General features: G+C 37.1%; 1 protein-coding gene across 8 annotated transcripts in view; it reads right to left on the reverse strand.

The window, feature by feature from the left end:
* DST (dystonin) overlaps positions 1-26,794 on the reverse strand; it is a 435,502-nt gene that overhangs the window by 204,647 nt on the left and 204,061 nt on the right. For 6 of the 8 annotated variants that reach the window (XM_045843503.1, XM_045843500.1, XM_045843499.1 and 3 more), the window contains 3 exons: positions 13,626-13,715; positions 11,450-11,527; positions 9,780-9,872 (listed from right to left, as the gene is read on the reverse strand). In XM_045843503.1, coding sequence (XP_045699459.1) covers positions 9,780-9,872; positions 11,450-11,527; positions 13,626-13,715 — 261 coding nt within the window. Of the gene's footprint in view, positions 1-3,955; positions 5,045-9,779; positions 9,873-11,449; positions 11,528-13,068; positions 13,105-13,625; positions 13,716-26,794 lie in introns of those variants that run through there. The other 2 variants (XM_045843510.1, XM_045843498.1) reach the window with 2 other exon arrangements.

Raw genomic sequence — 26,794 nt, forward strand, 5'->3', positions numbered from 1 at the left:
TAAAAGTCAATTGATAAGTATATTCAACCCTTCATTATTCAGACACTGAGAACATAATTAGTACAATGTCCATACTCCTCCTTCTCTTCTTCGCTTCTTTCCTACTTAGGTCTCTGTGCTATCCGTTGTCAATTCACCGAAGGATAAAAGGAGTACAAGGATAGTTCAGTTTTCATTACAGCTACACAGTATGGTCGGGGGAGTTAAAATCATTCATGATCATCATCTTAGAAGCTTAACTTTCAGGTGACTCAGTTTACAGCCATGGTCATCATTTGTTATGAACAAACAATGGGGTGTAATACATGCAGAAAAGAGCTATATTTTATTTCTCCCAGAGTAACAACTTTTGGTTCAGTATATAACAAGTAAATAATGAATATTTGGTAGAGAAATTAAAAAAGGGAGGGATGGAGGAGGAAGTGAGAACACAAAACAAACAAAAACCTATGCATACAAATACATGGATTCATAGAAATTTTAAACTGACTATATGTGGAAAAACTGTGTCAGTTAAATGTTCAGTTTAGTAGATAATTTGGGGTGAAATCTAAACTCTTCCACTTACTGGTTGACTCCTCTGTAAAATGGAGCTAATAACAGAACCATTTCCTTGGCTCACTCTGAAGATTAAATAACAGAATGGTAGAGTGTCTGTTATACAGTAGGATACAACAAATTCCATTATTATTAAGACTAGTATCATGGTCTAGTCCAATATCCTTTCTTTCTAGAAAATAAACCAGAGACCTAGAGAAATGAAGAAGATTGTTGAAGTCACACAGCTCTCTGGAAGCAAAGCTCGACTAGAACTCACACCTCCAGCCTTCCAGCCCATAATCCACATTGCTTATCAGAAAACCCACGTTGAGAAGAAAAGAATGGCAAATGCTGAGCTCGAGTGATACTGGTTCTCAAAATTTAGTGTTTTTAAGAAACATGTGGGAGGGTGCCTGAAACATGTGCAGTGCTCTCTCTTGCCCCACTAGAAGATATTCTCATCGAATTAAATCTGGGGTAAGGTGTTTTCACACACATCCCAGGTGATTCTACTGCAAGGACTCTGGGGTCACATTTTGAGAAGCACTGCTACAGGATGAGAAGGGCCACATGCTCCCTATCCATAGTCATGACCATTAGAATCACCTGCGGAGCCCCACCTGCTCTATGACATTATAATCACTGGAGTGACAACAGGCATCTATATGCTTTAAAGCTCCTCAGGTGACATTTACATGTGGTCAGTTACAGAACCAATAGCCTATAAACAGAGACAACAACCACTTTTGCTGAGATCAATCTAAAGACTGGAATGAGGTGAGATTTTAAAAAGAATGCTCTGTGGGAAAAGCTCACGTGCAAAGGTCAGAGACTGTCGTAAGGTACAGAAAGCACGTAAGTTTAGACAAATAAGGGAGTCTGGGAAGGTATAGACAGTGAGCTCATTGCTCCCTGCCCCCAATCATGGCCCACCCTTGCCACCTCTGTTTATAATACTCACCCTTCAGAGATGAATATGTATTCCTCTAAACATCCACCCCTGCTCTGACTCACATCAATCCCTTTCAGAACTTTGACAATTAATCAAAATGGGATGCAGTAACACAGTTTAACTCAGCTAATGCCACTTACAGTGTTGCTTTAAGGACATTATTTAACCTCTTGGAGTTTTTATTTCCTCATTCCATAAAGAAAAACTGAATATTTTGCCTATTTCATGCAGTTGTTACGATGATCCAAAAACACGTGGCCAAAAGCATTTTTTCAATTCTAAAGCAATGTAAAAATCTAAGGTATTTCTTTCTTTTTTTTAAATTTATACCTCCTTATCCTAGTAAAGGTATACTATGAGTTTCTATTATTTAGGCACTGAATGAGGGGCTGGCTGAGCCACCTCCATAGAACTCCTGAACGTGGAAGGCCACTCTAGGTCAGCATGTGACTGCAAGTAAGGTGATTTAAAGAGGACACAGGCTGGTCACCTATACTAAGACAGACAAATTTCACAGGATCAAGAAAGTTAAGAAAAGTTCAAAGACTTGTTTTACTACTTTATTTGGAAGTAAACTCAAAAGTCATAAAGCCCAATCCTGCATACAAATGTCTCAGAGTAAGAATGGATCAAATAGAGAGGATATGAAAACATTCTTGAAGGAGTAAGTACAAAGAATAGGGGCTATGGCCCATTTCTGGGATGTAATACTGATCAAGGGCTAAAAGCTCTCATTTGCATCTAATTCTCCAATGAAGAATGTAAACTCTAATGCAAAATAAAGAGTTCTGTGCAAAGTTCAAAAGGAAGGTAATGAAGCAAACAGAGTCAAATACCTCAAAGTTAACAGGAAGAATGTCCTAAGTGCAGTAGCTAAGCTATTGGTTCTGACTCTGTGCAGCACTGAATACACTGTCTTTATCTGGACTACAGGGAAGTAGACATCAAACTCCTCAGGTAAATAAAAACTATCCTGCTCACCTTTTACCTAAAATGTGTGAGGCTTTGTTAAGTACATCAATATCACGATTATTTTACAAATTTTAATGGCAGGTTTATGACATATTTTCACATGCACTTTTCATTGAAGTTTCAAAAATTATTAGATACACAATTAGAAAGGAAAAGGGGGCTTATATACCATGAGGAAACAGATTTTAAGAGTTTCCATTAATGAAAACACGTAAGCCTTACTTGAATCCAAATTATGCAAAGAAAAAAAAAACAGTTGGAAAACATATGTGAGCAAACCAAGTGGTTCCATTCATAAACATGTGGCAGCCAAGTCGCTTCCTCTCGCACTGACCTTCATGCTAGACCTACACAGATAATGACATAGCCTGGATGCTTCCTTTGTAAAACGCAGCCACTGTAAAATGTAAATAGAGTTGATGACATAATATTGGCAAGGTGTGGCGGTATATATAAACAGGAACAGCTCAGGAGAACCCGAGGCTAAGGCCGATGATGATTGTGCACACTAGCCCTAATAACAGCCTCATCCTGTCACCATGCAATTGACCTCTGCCCCATGATGCAACGACCTGGCCAAGAATGTTTAACATCACATGTACCACTCACGTCCAGAATTTATGTTAAAAGACAAAGTTAGAAATAGCTTTTAAAAAAAAAGCCATCGAATCCCAACCGGTAACAGATAGAGGAGGTTGCTTGGGAAATGTACTTCTCTGTCAAATAAAACATATTCACTTACATTTTAAAGAAAACTAAAAACCCTAGAGAAGTAACTTGTCTAAAGCTAAAGATCAGTGTTAGGAATAAAGATCTCAACGTCCTGGCAGTCTGTGTCGTATTCAAATTCCTAGGACATGCTGCCCAAATGATTCTGATTTTAGACTAGGATCAGGGAATAACTCATAACAAAAACACAGAATAGATCAGGGCAATTACATCTGCACCCCTCGCCCCCAACATACACACTTGCGGAGACTTGAAAGCAAGATATGAGTGTTTCCGTATATGAAAACTGATAGAGAACTAGACTTTGGCTCCAAACTTATCGATCAGCAAGTCACTACTAATCATGGGATTCTATCCTCCCTGCATTTGTCATGAAGCTCTTGTCCCATCATGACCACTTTCTGATTTAATTTTTGCCTACAGTATTGCTAAGTTTCCAAAGGCTACTCAATGGGAAAAGTGAAGAAACATGAACTAAAGAAATTAAAAAGATGCACATTCTCTTAAAGAGGCAATCCAACAATAACAAAAATGTATGGGCTTTTGAAGTTAAAGTGTGATTAGAGAAAGTGATGTCACAAGAAATAAAACCATAAAAATCAAACCTACAGCTACAAATTAAATGCACCAAGAACTCTACAGCTTTCACATAAACTAATATGGAAATAACTTAAAGAAAAACAAATAGGGGGAACCACAGTCAGATGTGAGCACCTGGAGAACGTACTTACACCTTAAACTCAGGCGCCACATCTCACTTACCTCATTTTCATTTGTGTCCTTGGAAGTAGAGGGCACATTAGTACAGAGGGAATGACATCTTTTTTTTTCAAGCTGAAAATGGTGTATTTCATAAGGATAAAATCTCTCAGTGTTTTGCTTTTCTTGACCACTACTGAAATTTTTTGATGGGTCTTCAGAGAACTCACTTTTTTCAAGTGATCTCTCTGTACCACTGTGAGTGGAACTGACGCTGGCTGCCTTTCGGAAAGAAAAAACATCAGTTTTGCTCTGGAATGTTATTTCTCTTGTGTTGACATCATCTACATGCTTCTTCCTCTTTGTACAATATGGAGTGCTGTCTTTTTCTGAAATCCTTTCATCCAGCTCACTAACTTTTACTTCTGTTTCACTGCCTTCAGCAGGGGAAATGTTCACACGGTAAGGCCAGCTGCTCACAGCACTCGGCAAAAGTTTCTGCTTAACACTGTCGGCTACCACTTCTGCCTTCTCCTCCCGAATACCATCTTCCAGTGTGAGGTCTGGGGCAATAGATTCTTCCCGTGCCAGTCCCCTGGATAAAAGAGCTGGCTGTTCTCTTGAGAGCTGAATGCTGCTCTTCTTCTTTCCCTCATTTTCATTGTTGGGCTCTCCAGGCTCTGTGTCCTTTACAATTTTCTTGATTGGTTTTCTTCTGAAATATTTTCTTCCGGGAGAATATTTTTCAGGGCTCAAAGGAGTTTTGGCAGGATCTAAATATTGTTCTTCTTTCTCAGCTCTTACACATCCACAGACATTCCCCATTGGATTTGCGGGAGAGATCACAGCTCCACAGATTCACTCATTTCCAAATCCAGGGCTTACTCAGATCTTCTCCATTAAATCCCAAAATTCCACTTTGACCTGTAATTCCTCAGACTGTGTGACCACCCTCTTCAGCATGAGGCCATTTTGCTTATGAGAAAGGCGCACGCAAGAAATGCCATGGCATCCTGCCCGGCTGTGTCCCTGTGTCTCATTAGACAGTGTGACTTATTTCTGGCCACCAATCCTCTTAGACAAACATCACTGCTCACTGTCAAACTGCAGCACTGATGAGCCTGCCCGGCAAACCCTTAGCTTTGTCATACAAGGAGGTTCTGACCCTCACCGTAACTTTCAGTTTTCTGAAGTGCAGCTACGCCACCACAGTTTGCGTTAACCTTTGAAACTATTTGTGATTCAACACATGTGAGCGCAAACAGAAAGCAAATATAGTGAGGAGACATTTACCAAAGTGCCTTTCACATTCCATTTCAAAGTGCCTTTCAAATTTCATTTCAGAGAGTCTCTGCTATTTAACTTAATTTTGGTAGTTGAAAAGAGAACTCAAAAATCTCTGTAAAGTACACTAGGAGTTGTATTCAAAACAGCCATAAAAAAAGTAACAGGACAATTTAACAGCTGAAGGAGATATAATAAATGCATAATGCCTAAAATACTCTATTAAGATTGTTTCTAAAACCAATTTTTCAAAATTGTTTGAAATGTTTTTCCTAGCCATTTCCATTATGTGCTCATTAGGATTTTCATGTAAGCAAATTGATAAATTTTACGATTTAAAGCATGGAACACTCAGCCAAAAGAAACACTTGCGTGTTCTCTTACATGAATTAAGGCAGTTAAACTTTATATGTAACTTTTACAATTGTACCTTAGTTAAATATTATATAGTTTTTCTAGGGCCTTGCTATAAAAATAATGAGCCAGCATGGAACCTGATTATCTAAGGTGTGCATATTTCTAACACTGAGTCATAGCTAGGGCAAAAAGGAAATCAGTACAGCATGGCTGGACCTACACGTAAGCAGAAATCATCTAATAAAAATAAATTGCTAATTGCTTTTTTCTATGTAATGTTTGGACTGATTAAAAGATGAAACTCGTTGGGTTTTTCTAAATACGAATATAGTTAAAGAGTCAGGTTAGCAACATTGTCAATATTTCTCAATAACAGGCCTACATGGTGAGCTTTTCCATGACCATTTAAAGAGAAAATTAAACCAACTTCCATGGCAAAAAGTGAATATCCCAGAAGACAAGCTGGCAAAAATAAAGCCTCTGATTTGTTTTTTTGTTGTTCATTTTTTTATTTGATTTTCAGTATCTTCAATGGCAATTAAACATTTTCCAAGAGAATGTAAAAGCAGAACGGCTGGCATCCGCACCCACACAATGGAGGTGCAGCCAGTGATTTGCACACCACCTGCCCCACCCCCAACCCTGCCACACAGAACAGCTGTCCAGGCTCAGACCATTGCACAGCACTCCCTGCCTCAGTAATGGCCCAGCTTTACCCTGTGCTTGGTAGATGGCCATCACCTTGCAAAGCCAATCTGTAATATCAGTGAAAATTTCCCTTACTCTCTAAGGCCTTCCTGATCCTACTACTAGGAAGGAGACTCCTTCCTCTACATCCCTATTTGTATTTATATCACAATAAATTTACTCCCCTAGATTATACTCAGTTTTATGAACATTCTCCCAATAGACAGAATTACATATTTCATCATTTTAGTACCTCCAGATCTAGCATATGGTAGCTAATGATACAGGAGTGCTGTGTTGATACTGCTCACCTTCCACCAGGCTGATTAGAAAATAGATTCAATGTGTGATGCTCTCAACAGATAGTTTAAAATAAACTGGTCTTCTGAAACTACTTCCCTTACTTATATAAAGTACAGAGAGAAAGAAGAAAAAAAACTAAGCCCAGTCACTTTGAATGACTGCCACTACTATAAATAGCCTTGTATCTTGGCATGACCAGTAAAATCGTTCTAATATTAAATTATCATAGTACTAAAAAAATGGCATTTCATCTAAATAAAGGAACATTTCTGTTTTACTGAAACATTGATGTGTTTCATTTAAATAGGTCTTGGTCTAATTTTTAAATATTGTTGATAATGCAACAGTCATTATCTTCTAATTCAGGTGCTAAAACACAGTGGTCCTAACAGATCATATTAGAATCAAAACTTCTCTTGGTTCTTCTGTAGCTGGTCCTCCTCTCTTCTCCAAAAACACCTGAACCCCAAAGAACTTTCTTAATACATTGTTCTTTTTCTGAATGATATTTCACTTAAGTTTTCTCAGACTTACGGTCTAAACATACTACTTCTAATTCACAATCATTTACTCATATTTTGGTCTGTTGTATTTTCTGGTTTCTGCTCCCAGGAGCGTGGAAGTATTTTCTCCATGGTCTCTAATGTCTTCCTTGTATACAAATTCTTAACCTGTATTCAGTCTTAAATTTCTCATGCTCGCTAGTAGCATTTCATACTGCTCACTATGCCTTTCCACCTGAAATTCTCTTCCCTTGATTTCATCAGTATTACACATCCTTGTCGTTTCACCCATCTCATCAAACGTTCTTTTTGTTTCCCCAAATGGATCTTCTTCCTCCTGCACCCCTAATCATGAGCCCTCCCCCAAAGTGCTGTCCTTTGCTCTAGGCTCTTCTCCATGTATGCGCATCTCTTAGATCCCCTAAAGATCCCTTGTCTCTGACAGATTCAATGGCCACTTGTATACTGGTAACTTCCAAGTTTATCTGTACCTTTGACTTCTCAGCTCTGCTCTGCTCACAGATCTCCCACTGCTGAGCAGACAAATGGACAGGATGTCCCACCATGCCATCGAACCTGCCAAGATCTTTAGTTTTGCCCTTACCATCATCCCCATTTCTCTCAATAGTTTGGTTTTTTCTTGGTTGGTCAGTTGGTTTTTACCTCCCAGGCTGAAAGTTTACAGTCATCACCTTTGCTCCCTCTCCTTCACCTTCTATTCACTATCACCAAGTTCCTTTCTTTCTTCCTTCAAAATGTCATCTCTTGGATTCAATTGTTCATCCCCACCTGAGTCTTGGCCTTTATCACTTTACCCAGAGATCAACACCTCAACTTCTTCCATTATCTCCCTGACTGTGGATTCTGCTCATTTCAATTATTTTACACAGAACTGACATGGAGAGTTTCCTAAAAACACCACTTTTCAGGTGCAGAATGAGTAAGTGGTTCATTCAGTGCCAGCACAGCCGCACATAAAAGAGCCCATAATGAAACTCAGCTCTTCCTCCCTCCAAAACCTGAGGGGTTTCCCTCTGCCCCACAGGGCTTCTTACTCTGAAATTCAAAACCCAGACACAGCCTGTCTTACCAGTTCTGTCGGTAACGGTAATGATGTGATTTGGCTCCCTGTCCCAATAGGCCTCTAACCCTCCAAAGTGGGGTTCTTGCAGTTTCAACTCTACTAAAAGTTGAGGTACCTAAACCACTTAGGGCTAAAGAATCCCTGAGAAAGTGGCCAAAGAACTCCATATGAAATCAGCTTCTGGCCAGTTCTACTCAGTCTTTACCCAATTCTGGTAACAAGGTCTGGCTCCATGCCCAAATCCCTGTCTTGGTTTAACGCTCAGTGCTCTGGGTCCCATAAGGATGGGGTCCTCTAAAAACGTAAACTCACAGGCTTTGAGGGTCCTGCCCCCGGTTCCTGTTTCTGGATCTCCCTGACATCAATACCCAGCTGAGTGAGTATTCACCTATATTAGCTTCCCTGTAGTCTGGAGGCCTGACACCTGGTTGGTTACCTGGGTCTCCTGGCACCTGAGTCTGCCCTTCTGCTTTCTGGTTGCTACATCTTTGCTCAGCTGCCTGTTCAAAACCTGGAACTTACCTAGACTCTAATTCCTCTAACTCTCTATACCTGTCATATTTTCCCTATTCCCCAGTGAGTCCCAAGTACATTATTTTCCACCATTCCCCTACAAATCCTATACCCCAGTCAGTTGCTTTTTAAAATCCTCACCTAAGGAAGGGGGAGAGAGAGAATAAAACATCAACTAGCTGCCTCCTGTCCACGCCCCAACCAGGGATCGAACCCACCACCTTTTGGTGAACAGGACAATATTCCAACCAATTTTGTTAGCCACTTGGCCAGGGCCCCCAATCAAATTTTAGAAAGAAAAAATAAATCAAACTCCTCTCAAAATCTGGTTTAAAATTCCAGCTCCTTTCTGAAGCTGGCAAGTTATCTATCTCTCCCCCTTTCAAGGCCCAGCTGCACGGCAGTCAGTCAGTGAGGGGTGTCGCATGCCTGCTGTGGGTCAGGCTCTGCTGCACACAGAACACCCTGTGAGCGGCCACGGCATCACTGAACTACAGCAAGTTCCAAAATTAGGGCTCTGCTTTTTGAATGAAGATGGTTTTGTCAAAATGTACCATTTTACAAAAACTAAAAATCAAAAGCAACCCTCAACTGGCATGAGTTTATTAGAGAATAATTCATTGCTGATCAATTTTTATTTATTTGCATTTACTCTCCTAAAGTCTCATTTGAAAAAGTGTAGTTCTATAGAAAAACAGGAATACTAATTCAGGAGATCTCTTTATCATGTTTATACTGCCATCTAGTGTCTATCAATAAAAGAAAATAGTTTGCATAGTTGGGAAGCCATAACATCAATGGAAACCATTCTAAATTAAGGATTGAGTAATAAAATTTTCATATATCTAAGTCAGGTAATACTTCCAATAAATAAAAAAAAGTGTTCGTATTCAATTAAAAAGAATCTTGTCTTCCAACTGTGAGATTACGAGTGTTGTCCTAACGACAGTCAAGGTTATCAACAACAGGAAATGGAGCACCAGACTCATAAGTAGCTACTTGAAAGGAGTAATACAAATATATTGTTTAAGAAAAGAAACCTAAAATTTATTTCCTCCCATAGTATATGTATGTGTAATTCACTTTTGAGGTGAACAATCTGAAAACTAGCAAAAAGAAGCTAAAAGAAATGACAATCAAGGAAAATTAAGCTTACCTGAAAGTGCAAAATTATTGTCCATATTAATCCCAAAGTCAATTTGGGATTTCCGTCTGTTATGTCATCATTTCTAATATTCACTAATTTCACCTGGGTTATTTGTGAAGAAGAGAGAAAACAACCTGTTTTTTAAACCATCAAATGACTTATCTTTACCTATATTAAAGCAATTCTAAGTTATACAAAGAAAAAAACTGAATGATTCAAATACCATAATCCTCAAAATATTGTTTTACTTTCTATCTTCACACATTTTAGATTGCAAATTATATAATAATCACAAGGAAACATATTACTTTAGTTTTGTCTTCTAGGTCAAATAATAAAATTATTCATTTGTCAAAACAAATTACAACTCAAGTGAAAAGTCCTCAGTACTTGAGATTTTTAAAATTGGAAGTTTGTAAATAAGCGTTATTTTACAGTTAAGTAGGAAACTATTCTGAATCATAAAATAATTTTGAAAATTTTCTCCCCCTTCCTTCACAAAGGGAAAAAAAGCTAGCATTATTTTTCTATTTATCATAAACTATTACCCAGATAAGTAAATATATGAGTGACTGGACATTTGGATAGCTATTCAAATATAAAAACATATATGTCATAATCAGGTAAATAAATGTAATGATGTCATCTAATGTTTTCCTCCTGAATGGACAAAATAATTAAATATCATCAATTTAATATCAAAAATTAAATACAACGATATCTAACATTTTGCTTTCTGAACAAGATACTGCCACAAATACTTCATACCAGGCGATATAATTAACCATTAATCCTCATGAAACTTCCACTAGAATTAAAAATGATCATGCAAATACCAAATAATATTTAAATACAAAGTATTTACTAGAATTTAATAAAAATCATTTTAATATTCACAACAACCTAAATGAAAGACTAATATAAGATAGTTTCCCTCTCCCCCTTTCCCTCCCTCCCTTTTTCCTACTCCATGAAAAATCAAAATTGTTGCCACCTCTGATTTCCCATTGTTTTCAGAAACTTTTAATTCTCCTGAATTAAACCAATTACTCGGTCTACAGGACTATAATGCACAATGCTACCAAAATCAAGATCATATCCAGTATGATGTTCATTCTTTTCTGTGATTTCTTCTGAAACCTCAAGCCAGTTGGAGACTGTTGTCAGAAATGTTTTATTTTTAATCACTTACAAATCACCCAGTATTATCTATTTCTAAAAAATAAATTATTGCCTCATCGCAACTAAATATTGAAAATACACTATTTTTATATTATACAAAGTGTTTTTTATAAAAATAATTTTATATAAACTAAGTATAAAAATTAAGGTATTGCCTCCCTGCTACTAAGAACTGTTCAGAGACATTCTTAACATTCTGTTATTAACTTCCTAGGCAAAGCACTCCAATTCTGACAGAAGGAAAATTGGTAGCTCTTATTCAAATGGAAATGTAGCCACTTATAATTCCTCTAAGCTTACACCTGCTATTAACTTTCTTCTGTTTGGAGTAAATGTTTAAAACCACTTCAAAATATTTGTCTCACAAAAGCACAAGTATAATGATTATAATTCATAGTCACTTTAACCTTTTCATTCTCTAACAGATTTCTGTGTAGATATACTCAGTCATATATGTCTATATGATATGTCTATATAGTCTTTGAAAAACATCATACCTGGCGTCTTTTCAAATAGTCAAGTGCAATTTGTACATTCTGTAGTCTGTGAAAACGCATCCGACCTTTTTCTCTGGGCTAAGGATAGAAAAATGCAAGGTATAAAAAACACTAGTTTCTAATACCACTGACCATGCTAAATATATTATATAAATAAACTTCATGTTCATCTTAATATATCAAAACATTGTTTACTGTTTGGGTAAATCCATTAAATTTTTAAAGGTAGTTCTAATTTTTTTTATTATCTGGGATTAAATTTAAACTACTAGGGATTTTTCCAAATGTATTTTGTTTAAACAGATGCTTTATTCCAAAAGAGAAAATACCATAGAACATATAGATTTTTACATTCACTAAACCACAATTCTAGCCTACATTATTAAACCATTGATACACAAAAAGAATTAAATACCATTCTCCATTTTTCCCTTCTTAATGAAGCTCTATTATCAAGATAATTTTTATAATTATATATGTATGGTGTGTAAATGAAAATAAGGTAAAGTAGCATGCAATTAGTATAAAAAAATCACCAAGAAGGAGAAAGACAGTGGAGTTTTACTTAGCCATGATAGAGGAAGACAGAAAAGTAATTAAAGCCATATATTATATTTCCTCTTTATTTTATTTTAGTTTTTTGCACAAAATCGGATGGACTCTATTTACATTGCTCAGGGATGGATGGACATGATTATTTATTGTCTCAGGAGAGCTGATAAACCATGATTCTGTTCCTTGATACGGTTTTCCTTAGGAAACAGTATGACTTGGCAGAAGGAAAACATAAGGAAACAGAGGGGAAAACGCTTAACAAAAAAAATACAAAGAATGGAGCTGAAATTTACCACATCAAATCTTCCAAAAGGGAAAAAAAAGAAAATTGACAGTGTCACTTCTCAAACATGAAGAGGTTGCTGAAGCCAAAGGCACCGTAATAAAACAGACAGTAGACTACAGAATGGGAAATTAGGTTCTACACAACAGGCAGGAATGGTGTTGACGGAATTCACCACTGGTTCTAAAAAGCACAATTTCCAGTGAATGAAATCAGGATGCTAGGGAGGTGTACGGCAAAAGAAGCCCCTCTGTCTGGCAGTCACCTAAGTGTCACGGACATGAAACAGCTCTGTGGGTTCTGTTACGACTGGAAATTTTAAAACCTTCCCCCTTTCTAAATAACAGGAGAAACAGAGGGTAGGTAAAGAATGTCCATCAAATACCTATTACCAACAGGTATTCCAGAAGTAGAATAAATTTGCAGGCTATTTGTCAAGATGTCTAACTACATAAAATCCTTTAGCTAAAATGCCATCTCATCACTTAAGTGCTTATACAATTACCATGCAGTGCACAGTAATCTATAAATAAATTTAAAGAGAAAATATTTACTTTGTCCAATTTCTTGGTACACACGCATCCACCTCACTGTGGGTTTTGGTCCTTTCCATAGTTTTCTAAAAAGGAGCCCGAACCCGTGGGTTACTTCTCTACCACGTTAGCGCTCACCGCACTGTAACGGCTAGGTTAGTTGAGTTATGGGGGCCGACACCTACCCCCTTATCCTCATCCTCCACATCCTCATGCTGTTCATATTCGCATGCTTCTGTTGCACTCACCAATCGCAAGGTCTTCAAAAAATCTCGCTCTCTTGGCTAATGAATATAACAGACAGAAGAAAGGACAGCAAAGACACAAGACAGACCAGAAATGAAAAGAAGAGCATGAACAGAACATAATGAAGGAGAACAGGTAACTGAGAAGGGGGGAAGTAATGTTCACAAAAAAAAAGGAAATGACACCTGTGGAGTGGGTTAGACCACTTTTCAGAAAGCCATGTTTATTTCCTTGCTATTTGTGAGTCTTTTAATATGTGGTTATATTTTGTATCCAACTTCTGCTAAGCCAAAAAACTCAAAGGTAAAAAAAAGCAAAAACAAAAATAATATTTTAATTATAAAACCAATTATATAAGCAAGGTAATTAAGTGTTTCAATCTCTCAAAGTCACATCATCAAAGTCTAAAAATGCTTAGGAATCCAACCAGAACCCTTTTTTTTCCTAGGCAGAATTTGTACCTGAAAAGATGAATAGTGTAAAACTCTGAACAGCTGGTGCTGAACACACACTAGTCATATATGCACATGTTCATCAAAATAAAAAATTTACAACTTACCAAGGTGTCTCCTGAAAGAACCTCTAAAAGAGAGATCAAGTTGTGTCCATCCCTTAAGTCTTCATAGAGATCATTCACATGTTTTCGAACCTACACAGAAAAAGAAATTTAACTTTTGGTCTTAGAACCCAGAATCATCCTTAATACTCAAACAAGAAAGGAGACAAAGTAGAAAACATTTCTTACATGGTATTCATTCACATAATGATTTTTAAAATTTTTATCCTCTTACTACTTAAACATTGAATTTAAACTGAAAACTTCAACACTCAAAAGGTAATTTTCAGATAAATAACTCATAAAGATAAATAGAATTATTATTGACTACATGTTTTAACATACTATATAAATATAAACCTGGACAACTACATAAAATTACAGTATTTTTATTTTTTATTTATTGATTAGAGAGAGAGAAAAGAAGAAGAGAGAGAAAGAGAGAGACATTGATTTGTTGTTCCACTTATTTATACATTCATTGGTTGCTTCTTGTATGAGCCATGACTGGGGATCAAACCCACAACCTTGCCTTATCTGGCAACACACTAACTAACAGCTACCCAGCCAGGACTGGGGTTATAATTTTTTAAAATTACAGGCAACACTCTGACCTTCTTCATGACTCCTAATGCAGCAACCAGAGCCAACTTTGCAAGAGAGGCAACTTTGTACCCTCAGTTGGCCTTCCTTTCCCTGGGCCATAGGATCCAGGAAGCCAGCAGCACACACTCCACACATTCAAAACCCACAGATGCAAGCTGGGTGAAGGGTACGATTTTCACAAGCTCCCGTGAGTCCATAGTTATTTTAAAATAAAATGTTTTTTAAAAGTTCACATATGTGAGGTTAGAAGACCTCTGTCCAAACCCTCCTCTCCACAACAGGAATCTTGTTGTGGGGCAGGGTTTTCAAAACCACATTATCACTAGCACAAAGTTAACCCTCACCCTACACTAGCTCCTTCCTGCACTCCACAAGGCTGATTTCAGCTTGTGATCTTAGAGCTCAAACTGCCAAAGATTTCCCAAAACCTGTCTGTTCAGTCTGCCAAGGAGGGATATCTCCCCTAAATGCTGGGCCTCCTGGACCCACACTCTCCCCACCACGTCCTGCTCGAGTCACATGACACTCCACAGTCCACTTCCTTTGTCTTTCTCACTCCAGGACAGCTAAAGATGGGGTGTGATTGTGAACACTTACTTCATAGGAAGACAATTTCACAGCTTGCTCTGCCAGATTGAACTAAACCTCCTACGTCAGAGAAATTTTCCAAAAAGAGGTGTTATTTTTTCTCCATATTCACTCAACAATAACAAAAATTAAATTAGGCATGCTTATAAAAGGCAAATTAATATTATACCATCAAAACTTAGAAGAAGAGAAAGCATTTCAGCCTTGCTTCTGCCACAGGTCCCATAAACTAGTACCAGCTGCCGATACTCTCTGGGTTTCAATTTTCTCAACAAAATAAGAATTTGAAAACAAAAAGCCTCTGTTCAAACGAGAGAACAAAATTCTATGATCTGAAAATAAAATTGTCATCTTTTCAAAATTCATTGTGTCAACTTAAAAGAAAATATGTAAAATGGAAAGCTTCTTCAACTTTTGTCCTCATTTCTTAAGAATCTGGGGGGAAATGCAGAAATAGACTAGTTAACATCTATGATGCTTGAACACGTTCTGAAGCATTGGCTGAGGCATTGGCTGAGGCATTGCTACTGCCTGTTTTCCCTGCCTCGGGTCATTATTATGAGGGTCCACAAAAATATTGGATATAAAAAAGACTACATAAATATAAGACATTATCCTTATTGCTCTATGAAAAACAAATGTCACCATTATTAATAATAAACAAAAATACACACATGATAAGTTAATACTAGGTACCTGACCCTGTGCAGGATCTTTTAAAATCTTGGGCTCGTTCTCCTCACCACAAAAGAATGAGATAAAAGAGAATGGTAATTAAAAATTACAAATCAACACTATGGGGAAAGAGTGGCAGTGGATAAACTGAGAGGAAAAAATGGGGTTCTGGAGAAATATATGAAATTTAGGAGAAAGAAAAAAGGAATTAAATGGTTAAGCTGACATAGAAAAGCTTTTTATTTTGTCCGGAGTCTGAGTCAGAGACATCTGAACTGGCAACTTTCTTCCCAAATGACTGCACTAACTGCCAATAGTCGTGCCCTTCCGTTTTCAATTTTTAATAAAATAGCCTTTCTTCTCATTTTGGATGTCTTCTCCCTGTGGAACAAAGAACTGTCTGAATAACTAGAGCTAAAGGAGCAGATGAGCAAAGTAAAAGCACTTTGAGATACCCTGGGATTAAATTATATAACGTGAATTACATAAAGAGGGGAAAAATATCATTTTCCGTATTTCATACAATTCTCCCAGAATTGTGCAGTGCTTTTTAAAATGTTGTGTACTGCACTGCGAGTGCAGTATACACCCCTAGAGGGCACCAACATTTTGCTTAAGAGTATCCTAAACACAGGAAAATAAAGTGCTGCAGAAAACAATGGTGAGGGGTGGAGGGAAGGGAGACTCTAAACAGGGTGCAGGTGAGGACGGCTGAGGCAATGAGTATTTCACATTTATTCTGGAGAGAGAATAGAAGAGATTAGGCCAGGTCTACATCTTGGAAATGGCTTAACTGAGGAAACTTACCACTCTAAAATTTTTATTGTGTTAACTTGTAATATTTGGTTTTCTGTGGGCTAAATCAAATTCAGCTTTAAAAATAAGATCATTGTCTAGCTAGTTATTTAATGTTTAAAACAGCCTTTTTCAAAAGTCTGACTTTATAGTGGTTGTTATTAATTCAGACAAATTCGACAGAAGTTTTACTTTCCATAGTTAAACATACTGCTACCATATAAGGGCAGTTCAATTCAGGTCACAGAGCATCCCCCATATGCCAGGGAATCATTTAACTTCCAAGGGTATAAAGATAAATAATGAGAGTGTCACCTCTTGAGGCTTTCAGTCCCAGATGGTAGAAATGCTAGAGAGGAAATTTCAGTACAAATACTCAGGGCATGTTCAGGAAGCTCTGAGGAGCCTTAACCAAGTCTGGAATCTAAGAAGTCCACACAGCTAAGATATAAAAATGTTCCAGGTGAAGGGAAGAACAAGAGCAAAGGGGAAAGGTAAGGATACATGCAACTCTACAGCGAGTTCCAGGGAGGGACAGCAGTCCATGAAATAATGAAATGAGAGGTAGGAAAGGTGGGCCAGGAGACATGGAGGCTTTGCATGTCATTGGGAAAAAGCTTGGACTTTTCCTAAGCAAAGAGAACCACTGGATGCTTTTAAGCAGAATGATCACATAGCATCTCTGACCAATACATAAGCTTCCCTTAAACTATTATCTTGAGCACATCTGAATCACAATAAAGGTCCCTGAAAAAAAAAAAAGCCAACTAGAGAGGACATTTAGTCCTCATGGGTAAAATGTATGCATCCCAGCACAGCAGCAAGAAGGGAAATATCAGGAAGGATTCACAGTCCTCTCTTAAAGAAGTCCTACATCTAAAGGATACAGTATTATGGAAAATAACTAGCTTTCTTTAGAAAGGAACATAAATAATAAAAGAAGGCTTGTCCCAAATAAGATCACCACACAGCCTTGCATGAACTTGGATAAAGAGAAAGGGAACAGTCAGCTTCAGTGAAAATGAATAAAATTATTTTCAATGTAACATTTTTATTACTTCAAACAAATACATTAATAAAAAATAAGCTACTGAATTCTCCTGGAAGAGCTCCTTAAAAGGTCTATTTCAAAAAATAAATAAAAATAATCTATCAATATATCACCATTATCAATTATTGATAAGTAAACTGATGCTTTTAAGATACACAGAGATGCTTAAAAATAAAGTATTCTCTTAGGTAGTTGTCTTATCTGAACAGTTTTGTTCATTACAAGTTTATTTAAGTATTATTTCTTTAAGACTTGTGAAAGAATAAAAGTACAGCTCAAATTCCACCTAAATTACCATAAATTGTATAATGGTGCAGGTATGTACAATGGGGAAACATCTTTATGGGATGTACAATAATAAAGAGGTTTCATGCTTTTTTAAGCAATATGTTCAATCATCATTAAGGCCAAATGTAATTAATCTTTTTTACTGTGTTTTTAAACTATAAAGGTATTTGTTGTACATCTTAAGGTATCAATAAATAAAATAATGACGAGTTTGAAACAAACTGATGTTGGCCCCAGGCAGTAAAAGTAACCTACTACAGCACAGGGACCCTATTTACTTCTTTGACAGAGAAGGTTTCTCTTTTAAACTGTCAGGTTGACAATCTGCAATCAAAACAGTTTACATTATTGATAAAATTTCCATTTTTTATTTGGGAGCATTGTAGTCTCAATTCCTGTGCCCAGGTTCATCACTATCATAGGGATCTTTTTACAAGGCTATTTCAAATTTAGAAATGTACCAGCGTGTTACTCCTTTCTATACTAATTTGTTTGGGGTTTTGGGTGATGAGTTCTGATCTGGTCTGGTTAGGGTCTGAGCCTCTACCTTTCCAGCCAGCTCTTCCCTTTTGTCAACAGGAAAACAGACAAAAATTTATTTTTGCATGTGTTTTTCCCTCATCCTGCAGATCTGCATAGACCTTAGTGTTGAGCATTTATAAATAATATAACTGAAAGAGGACAATACATTTAGAAACCAATTACCCTGCTTACTAATTTTTCTGTATCTGCCCATTGTTTTTGGAGTTCATTTCTATTAAAGATGTGTTCTGGAGCGCAAAACCAAAGTATCGCAGGTTCGATTCCCAGCCAGGGCACATGCCTGGGTTGCAGGCCACGGCCCCCAGCAACTGCACATTGATGTTTCTCTCTCTCTCTTTCTCCCTCCCTTCCCTCTCTAAAAATAAATAAATGAAATTTTAAAAAATAATAATAAAAATAAATAAATCTTTAAAAAATAAATAAAAATAAATAAAAATAAATAAAAATAAAAACTAGGGGGTGAGGTAGATTTCAGGCGAGACTAAAGGGTGAGAATAAAGGATGCTTCTGACCAGAATTCTATCACTGAGGGTGAAAATTCCCTGATAAACAACAGAAAGATAAAGTTCTTCCCTTCTTAAAACTCTTCAAATATCCTCCTAACTCATTACTTATATGAATCTTTAAACTATTTGTCACTCCAAAAGATCATGGTACGCACTCCTCTACCAAGAGCAGTTTTCAGTAACAGCATAATGAAGAGAGAACCAGTAACCGGCATTTTACGTTCACCCTCTCCTGTTCCTCTCACATTCTCACCATCTGGGCAGTGGGAAGAAAAAGCTGGGAAATGTGGGGGTTATAGTCACTCAACACTTCTAACAAATAATAATATAGTCCATAAAACTAAACTTTGATATAAATATAAATATGTGCTACAGCAATACATAATAAGACACATAATGACAACTGAGAATACTATTATAATAGCTAAGTTCTACATACTTACTTACATGAGTTCATTTGTGCCAAGTGCTAAAAAATATAACTAAATGTAAAATGAGTCAATTTAACCTAGAGAATCTGCACCTATAACATCAAAGTCCTGTCCTTTACCATCAACATTTCAAGCAGATTCCACTATATTTTCAAATTCTAGTTTTTATTGAAAAAACCATGAAATAGACTTGTGCATATTTTTCAATAAAAATCATGTAAAACTATTTTAAAGAATTTTAATTGGTTTTATTTAAATTTAAATTGGTTTATAGTCATGACCAAAATTCACAACCAGTTTTTAAAAATGTGTATTTCCTCAATATATCCCTACTAAAGATTAGTAAGGTTGTATCAGTGACATAAGTCAGGATCAGATTAATTTTTATAAATTGGAGATGCATTCAAGAAAATACATTTATTTCCTATACAAAAATAAAAACAACTTCTTGGATGGAGCAATCAATCAGTCATTTGCCCCTTAATGCCAAGTCACTTTATCAGACTAATTTTCTTAACATCTGTGTATTATCCACATTATCAATTTCAAAGATGGAACAATGTGGGGGGGTGGATTCGAGGAAACAATGCAGTGCAAGGGCAGGGGTGCATTCCAGAGCAGGAGCTTTTCACCATGAGAAAGTAGTGGGAGCACCCTGGGCAGCTGGCGAGTGGGGCGAGGAGGGTGCGGGGAAGCGATACAGAGAAGTGATAAAAATCTCAACTACCTTGCCATTCTGACTGTAGTGATGGTTATGCCAACTGCTTACTGAATACTTCTGAGCTGAATCATCTCCTTTGGGGCTTTTGTCAAATGCATTAATTATTAATGATTAATAGGTTGCTAATCCCTGACTTGTTACACAGTGATTCAACCATTAAGTAGATACTTGTCCCAAGTAAGAACTACCCTCTCTTCTTCTGGCACCATTTAAAATACCTTTTACAGCGTAGGTGTTTATAGGGGAAAAGAAAACAGCTATACTCTCAATGCATAGAAAAAATCAAAGAACCAACTGAGACCTCAAAACTAACCATCTGCTTCGGGGATGATGTCTAGCACATCTCCACCACTCCTCAGTGGAGCAGGGAGCCACTTGCTGGAATGGATGTATATGAAGAGTCAGGCTCTAGGCTGGCGGAAGCCAGGTCCTCACAGAGAGTGGAGAGTGCTAGGCAAGTAATCAAATCCACCTGTGGCTAAGGCTTCAGGAGAGGTGGAGCTGGCCAATATGGATATCTTCTGGTCACACCTCCAGGGGCGCTTCCTGGTGTCCCTTTCAGAATACTGTTTGCCAGGGGAAGACACTACCAAGGGCAGAGATGACACAAGCAGTTGCTTCACTTCTTTCTAAGTCTCACGGAGGAAAGGAAAATTTACAGTGTCTCTTATTAGCATATTTTATAGCTTTAAGGCCTTTAGAATATTCTAATACTTTATATGCAAACTAATCACTCTTCTGTAACCTAAGCCCATTTCCTCAAGTCCTTACAAATAAACAACTGAGAACAACTGGTTGTATCCTCTTCATTAAACCTCTGAAATAATCCAGGATGACGATCATGGCAACTGTCACAGGGAGATGAACACTGAAACTATTTTTAAAGACACCCCCAGATGATGAGATTCCATTGCCTCTGCCAGAATGTATGCTAATGCTTCACACCTCTTCTGTTATTTTTTAACATTTTTTGTTGCCTTAAATTCAGATGAAACTCTAAGTCCCCAGCATCATGATTTACATTTTCCAAAACAAAACCACTGTAAAACATATCTGGGAAACTCTTATGTTTGGATGGAATTATAAATTCAGACTTATTCCACTGATTATTTAATACAAAGAATTTTGACACATTAAAATTAATCTCTGCAACAGAATTATACCTTCTGTAGGAAGATGAAGACTTTCAAAGATGCTATCAATTTTTGCAATGTGATAACATCAAAACGACAATTTTGCCAAATTTTGCCAAATTTCCCAATTCTAATCTACTCCACAGAGGTCTGCAGACCACAGTGTTCACCATTGTCCTCCCAGTTGTACATGGATAGTCGGAAAAGATGCACATTCATGTTCATACTTAAGTCTACAATTTAAGCAGAAGTCATTTTGTCTCTAGCCCTCGTTACAAGCACCCTCTCTTTTAAACTTAATGTTCTGCCAAGTGTAGGCTTGAGCCAGGTTAACACCTAGTAACTTGGGGGCTGCATTTGCAAAGGTGAAGCACAGGACACAGCTGTGGGCATAATGCAAGACACATAGGACCCAGCATCCTAACAGCGGAGTTTCACTTCCAATCTGAAAGGCTAAGAGAACTTGAAAAGAATGGCAGCTAAATAGATGAGGTCACAGTCTCCAAACCACCACTGTCGCACTCTCTGCTTGCACTCACCATATTCCTTCTACTCACAACACTGTTCTGTTTCAACTCCTCCTCTAGCTGTTAAAGTCTTATTACTCCTTTCAGGTCAGGATTTAATGTCACCCAGGCTGTGAAAGCTTCCGTATTCTGCACTCCCACATTCCTTGGTTTATACCAGGATACCAATCATCATTTTCCGTATAAAACAGATTTATCTCTGAGGGGAAGCAGAGTTTGCCACCACAAAATATTATTTTTTTAGATATTGATTATTTTAAGCTGGTTATTTTCAAGAAATGACTCAGGAAAATCTTTGACCTTCCCCTAACTGCCTCAAAGAATTTAGATAGAGAACCTGCTTGAGGAAAGAAGCTATTTTCACAGATAACTATATTTTACCACAAACTAAGTATAATAGAGAGCAACCAGCAAGATCCTTTAACCTAAGTCCTCTCTGTGACCCATTGATAAAGACGGCCCAACAAACATTCATTTACCAAACATGTGCTTTTCCACCTCCACATAAACTCTGCCTTCCTGCCCTTTGAAGTCTCAAACCACAGACCGGCCCTTTCTTCTGAGCTCCAGATGGCATATTCGCCTTAACCGCCCATCTCCTAATCTTGGTCTCCTAATCTTAGGGAACCACTGCATGTACGTACACATGTAATATATGTGGTCACTTTCTCCTGTTAATCTGTGTCATGCTGATTTGATTATTAGTCCAGCCAGAATTTCAAAAGGTGGGAGGAAAATTATTTTTCCTCCCACACATCTCCATGATGTACACAATAAGCCCCTAAAAAGGACAGGGCTGTGTCTCAAGTTCTCATTGAAAATGCCTCATGTTCTGCACAGTACCTTTTAGACAGTAGATATTCAAAGGTTTGTTCAAGAAACAAAAGATTAGTCATTTGTGACCTGAGCCATGCCCTCGTCTGTGGGCCCTGGAGTGCCCACTCAGTGACTAACATGCAGAGATGACATGTCCATTTCTGCCTGCCAAACCTTCTAAGTATATCCTCTTATGCATCTAAATTAGTTTGATAAGTGACTGACAGGAAGGTGTTCAGAAAAATCAAATTTCAAGACTTAATAAGGACCTGAAAAAAATATTTTCAGTAAAAACAGATATTTAATTTAATGAAACCAATGCAGAATCCAGAAATAGACCCACATATTTAAGGACAACTGGTTTTGACAAAAGAACAAAGGCAATTCATTAGACAAAGGATAGTCCTTTTGACAAATGGTGCTGGAAAACTGAGTATCTATCTACATGTAAAAGGATTCATATGAACCTTTTCCTCAAACAGGATCACAGATCTAATGTAAAAGCTAAAACAATACAATTGTTAGAAGAAAACATATAGTAAATCTTTGTGGCCTTGGGTCAGGCAAATATTTCCTGTGTGTAATACCAAAAGCATAAGTGATAAAAGAAACCCAACAATAAAAGGGTACATAATCCAACTTAAAAACAGGGAAAGATACAAAAAGGCACTTCATGAAAGAAGATACAAAAATGGCCAATAAGCACATAAAAAGACGCTCAAAATCACTAGTTACTAGAGAAATAGAAAGCAAAACCATAAGCTGGCATTCCACACCTACTAGGATAGCCAAAATAAAAAAGGCAGACAATAACAAGTGTTAGCAAGGACTGAGAGAAACTGGAACCCTCACATACTGCTAGTGGAAATATAATGTGGTTCAACCACTTTGGAATACAGTATGGCAGTTTTATTAAAATGTTAAATTGGACTTACCATACAACCCAGCAATTCTACTGCCAGATAAATATCCCCAAGAAATGAAAGCATGTGTTCATATAAAGACTTGCATGTTTATGTTTACAGCAGCACTATTCATAATACCAAAACCATGGAAACAATCTAAATGCTAATAACTAGTAAGTGAATAAACAAAATGTGATATGTCCATAAAAATAAAATATTTGACAATAAAAAGGAATGAAGATAACATGCTTCTACATAGATGAACCTCTAAAACATTATGCTGAGTGAGAGAAACCAGACAAAAGAACACATATTGTATAATTCTATTTATGTGCAGTATCCAGAAAAGGCCAATCTATTGAGATAGAAAGTAAATCGGCGGTTGCCTAGGGTTGTGGAGGTGTGGGGAGGGGGATAAGGGAAATGGGAAATGGGGGGAAGGTTTCTTTTGGAGGTGATGGAGATGTTCTAAAATCAGAGCATGATGACAGATGCATGGTTCTGTAAATTAACTAAAGACCATTCAATTATATACCTACACAAGTGAATTTTACAGTGTTCAATTCATATCTCAATAAAGCTGTTCTTAAAACTATTTTAATCACACTCCCTTTGAAAGACTGGCAGCAGTGCTTACACATGGAAAATGTTCAAACTCACCACAATTCAACAAGAATTAATAAGTGTCCAAACGCAGGATAGGATGCTAGACTGTTCTAATACAGGTCAGTACACACAACTGAAATATACTTAAAAGGATGCGTGATTTTCATTTATTAAAAAATGGTTCCATGTTTTCATGCCTCTGGTTCTATTTTGCTCATTAATTTATTTTTGTTTATCAGAAACCATGGAACAGACTGACAAGAACAGGGTGGTAGGGTGGTAGGGTGGTAGGGGGATAACAGTGAAAAGAAGCAGAAGGGACTAGTCAAAGAACACGTGTGAATGACCCATGGGCATGGACAACCGTGTGGGGATTGGCTGTGGGAGTGGGGGATGGGCTGGGCAGAGGAGGGCAAAGGGGGAAAAATTAGGATAACTGTAAGAAAATAAAAAATAGTTCCAAAGAGAATCAACTGATACTTAATTTAAAAGAACCAATCATAATTCTAATAAAGCTGGAAAAGCAGGCCATGCCAAGATAAAACCTTTAATATGGACCAAAATGGAAGTATATTAAGAAGATAAAAAGCACATGGAGCTGTCATAATTAAACCATCCCCAAGCGACGCAGTCAGGAGACAGATCCAATGTGACTGAAGAAATATTTCCTCAGCTTTACATCAAAATTACTGAACTCTTATCTGAAGTGGCATTTGCAATGGGTATATCTTTCATGACCACACCCTGACTCAAAGAGGAATATCATTGAAATAAAACTTTGTCTAATTAGTAAAGCAATATACTAAACTGAACTTTTCAAATATTTTGTTAAATAAATCAAGGGGGGAAGCTCATTCAGAAAAGCAGCTATAGTATAAAATTATATTCCTAGAACCATAACTGATCTTACTTACATATAGGAAAAGAAAGTCACCTTTATAAATGGATTCAGGGAAATAAAAAAGGCCATTCTTCACCACTAAAGTAAATATGCATAAAACTTTATCCTAAATACATACAAAACCTCCCTCAAGACAAAGGTAAGCAGACTTCGACTGTAAAGGCCAAGAGAACAAAGATTTCTGGGCTTTAAGGTTCCCATGGGGTGACAATTGATAAATGGATGAGAGTGGTTGAGTTTGATACAATTTTATTTATGGACAGTGAATTTTGAATTTCATATAATTTTCATGTGTCACAAAACATTATTATTCTTTTGATTTGTTTTCAATTCTTTAAAATTTTAAAAATAAATCTTAGTTCCTGGGCTGTAAGTACCAAAAGAGAGGTTGTGGCAAAATTTGGTCCTCAGGCCACAGAGAGTTACAGATCCCCCCACCCCAACCCCAGCACCTAAGAGTTCTCGATTGAAATGCAAATACCCTTGGAAGCGGCAGCACAGGAGTCTAACCATTCCTTCTCACCTGCAAAGGGGGTGACTTATCCCACTGCTTTCCCTTGCTATACAGCAAAGTGAGAGTGGGAAAGATTCAGTTTTTATAAAATAACATCATCTTGGTTATTTTTCTGATAATAACAGCAATACTTTGTAGAAAAATTGGAAAATAGTTCAAACTGAAAGAGTTATCTTACAATGCAGAGAAGATAAAACCACCGTAAAGAGAAGTAAACAGATTAAGTAGCTCAACACATACAAAGGTAGGGAGGTGAAAGGTAGCTAGATAATAAAAACAGAGTTGAGATCCTACTATTGATAACTGTCCCCAAGGTCTTGTTACCTGGTAACAAGAATCATTTTTTGCCTTCAACTTAATAATTAATCATATGCTGTATAATAAGCCTTTATCCCCTTGAAGCAAAACTGACATCACAGCAACCAACACTTATGCCTCTGAGAATGGTCTTACACACTAATAAAAGATAAATATGGTATTAATAAAAATAAAAACTTCAAAGGCAAGAGCTGAAAAGAGCATGACAGAAAAAAGAAATGCCCTGGATGGGTTGCTCGGTTGGCTGGAGTGTCATCCTGTACACTAAAATATTGTGGGTTTGATTCCCAGTCAGGGCACATACCTAGATTCTGGGTTAGACAGATCCCCAGTTGGGGCACATCTAGTAGGCAACCAACTGATCGATCTTTCTCTCTCACATACGTGTTTCTTTTTCTCTCTCCCTTTGTCTTTCTCTCTCTCTATCCCTTTCTCACTAAAATCAGTAAGTGTATCCTTGGATGAGGATCAAATAAATAAATAAATAAATGTATGATATAAAAATCATATCACATGAAAATGAAATTAAGTAAATGGGAACATTTGAGTGACAAGAAAAGTTTTTTTGTGTGTTTTTTTAAGGGGGACAAAATAGTTCTTTTGGATATTTAAGAGCTGCCATCTGTGTCATATCATTCTGGAGGGCTGTCCCAAGATAATAGGGTGGGAGTTACAGTAATCAAATTCTAGGTCATAAATTCTAACTTCATTACCACTCAAGTAGACCAAAATATTAAGTTGTCCATAAATAAGAAAAACCGATGACCCATAAGAAAGACTGGGAGAAAACATTCTGCAATGACAATAAAATTAACTAGATCCTATCCAGATCTGTAATTCAAATTAATACATAATTAATTAAATTTGCTTAAAAGCAGTCACTTTAAAACTCTCCTGCAGGATTTCCCAAAGGATGTCAATAGATATTCTTTGATAAAAGGAATGATTTCCCAAAGGATGTCAATAGATATTCTTTGATAAAAGGAATGCATGACCAAGTGAATTTGTGGAACACTGGATTAAACAGGGTTCTTTACCACGGAGGTCCTCACTCATTCTTTGATATGCTAATGTGTATTATAAATCTCTGGAACCAGAGAGTGCTGCTTTCCAAATTTCTTTAGCAATTGAAACTGGGTTTTTTTTTCCAGGGCATCTCACAATACTGGTGTTCTGATCTGAACCTGATCTGAACTTGATTGTTTACTGCTCCTCCTGCCCCCAAAAAAGGAAGTAAAAGTACAATGT

This window comes from Phyllostomus hastatus, unplaced genomic scaffold (genome assembly GCF_019186645.2).
Source record: "Phyllostomus hastatus isolate PE091 unplaced genomic scaffold, TTU_PhHast_1.1 phas_contig_40, whole genome shotgun sequence".
Classification (NCBI taxonomy): Eukaryota; Metazoa; Chordata; class Mammalia; order Chiroptera; family Phyllostomidae; genus Phyllostomus; species Phyllostomus hastatus.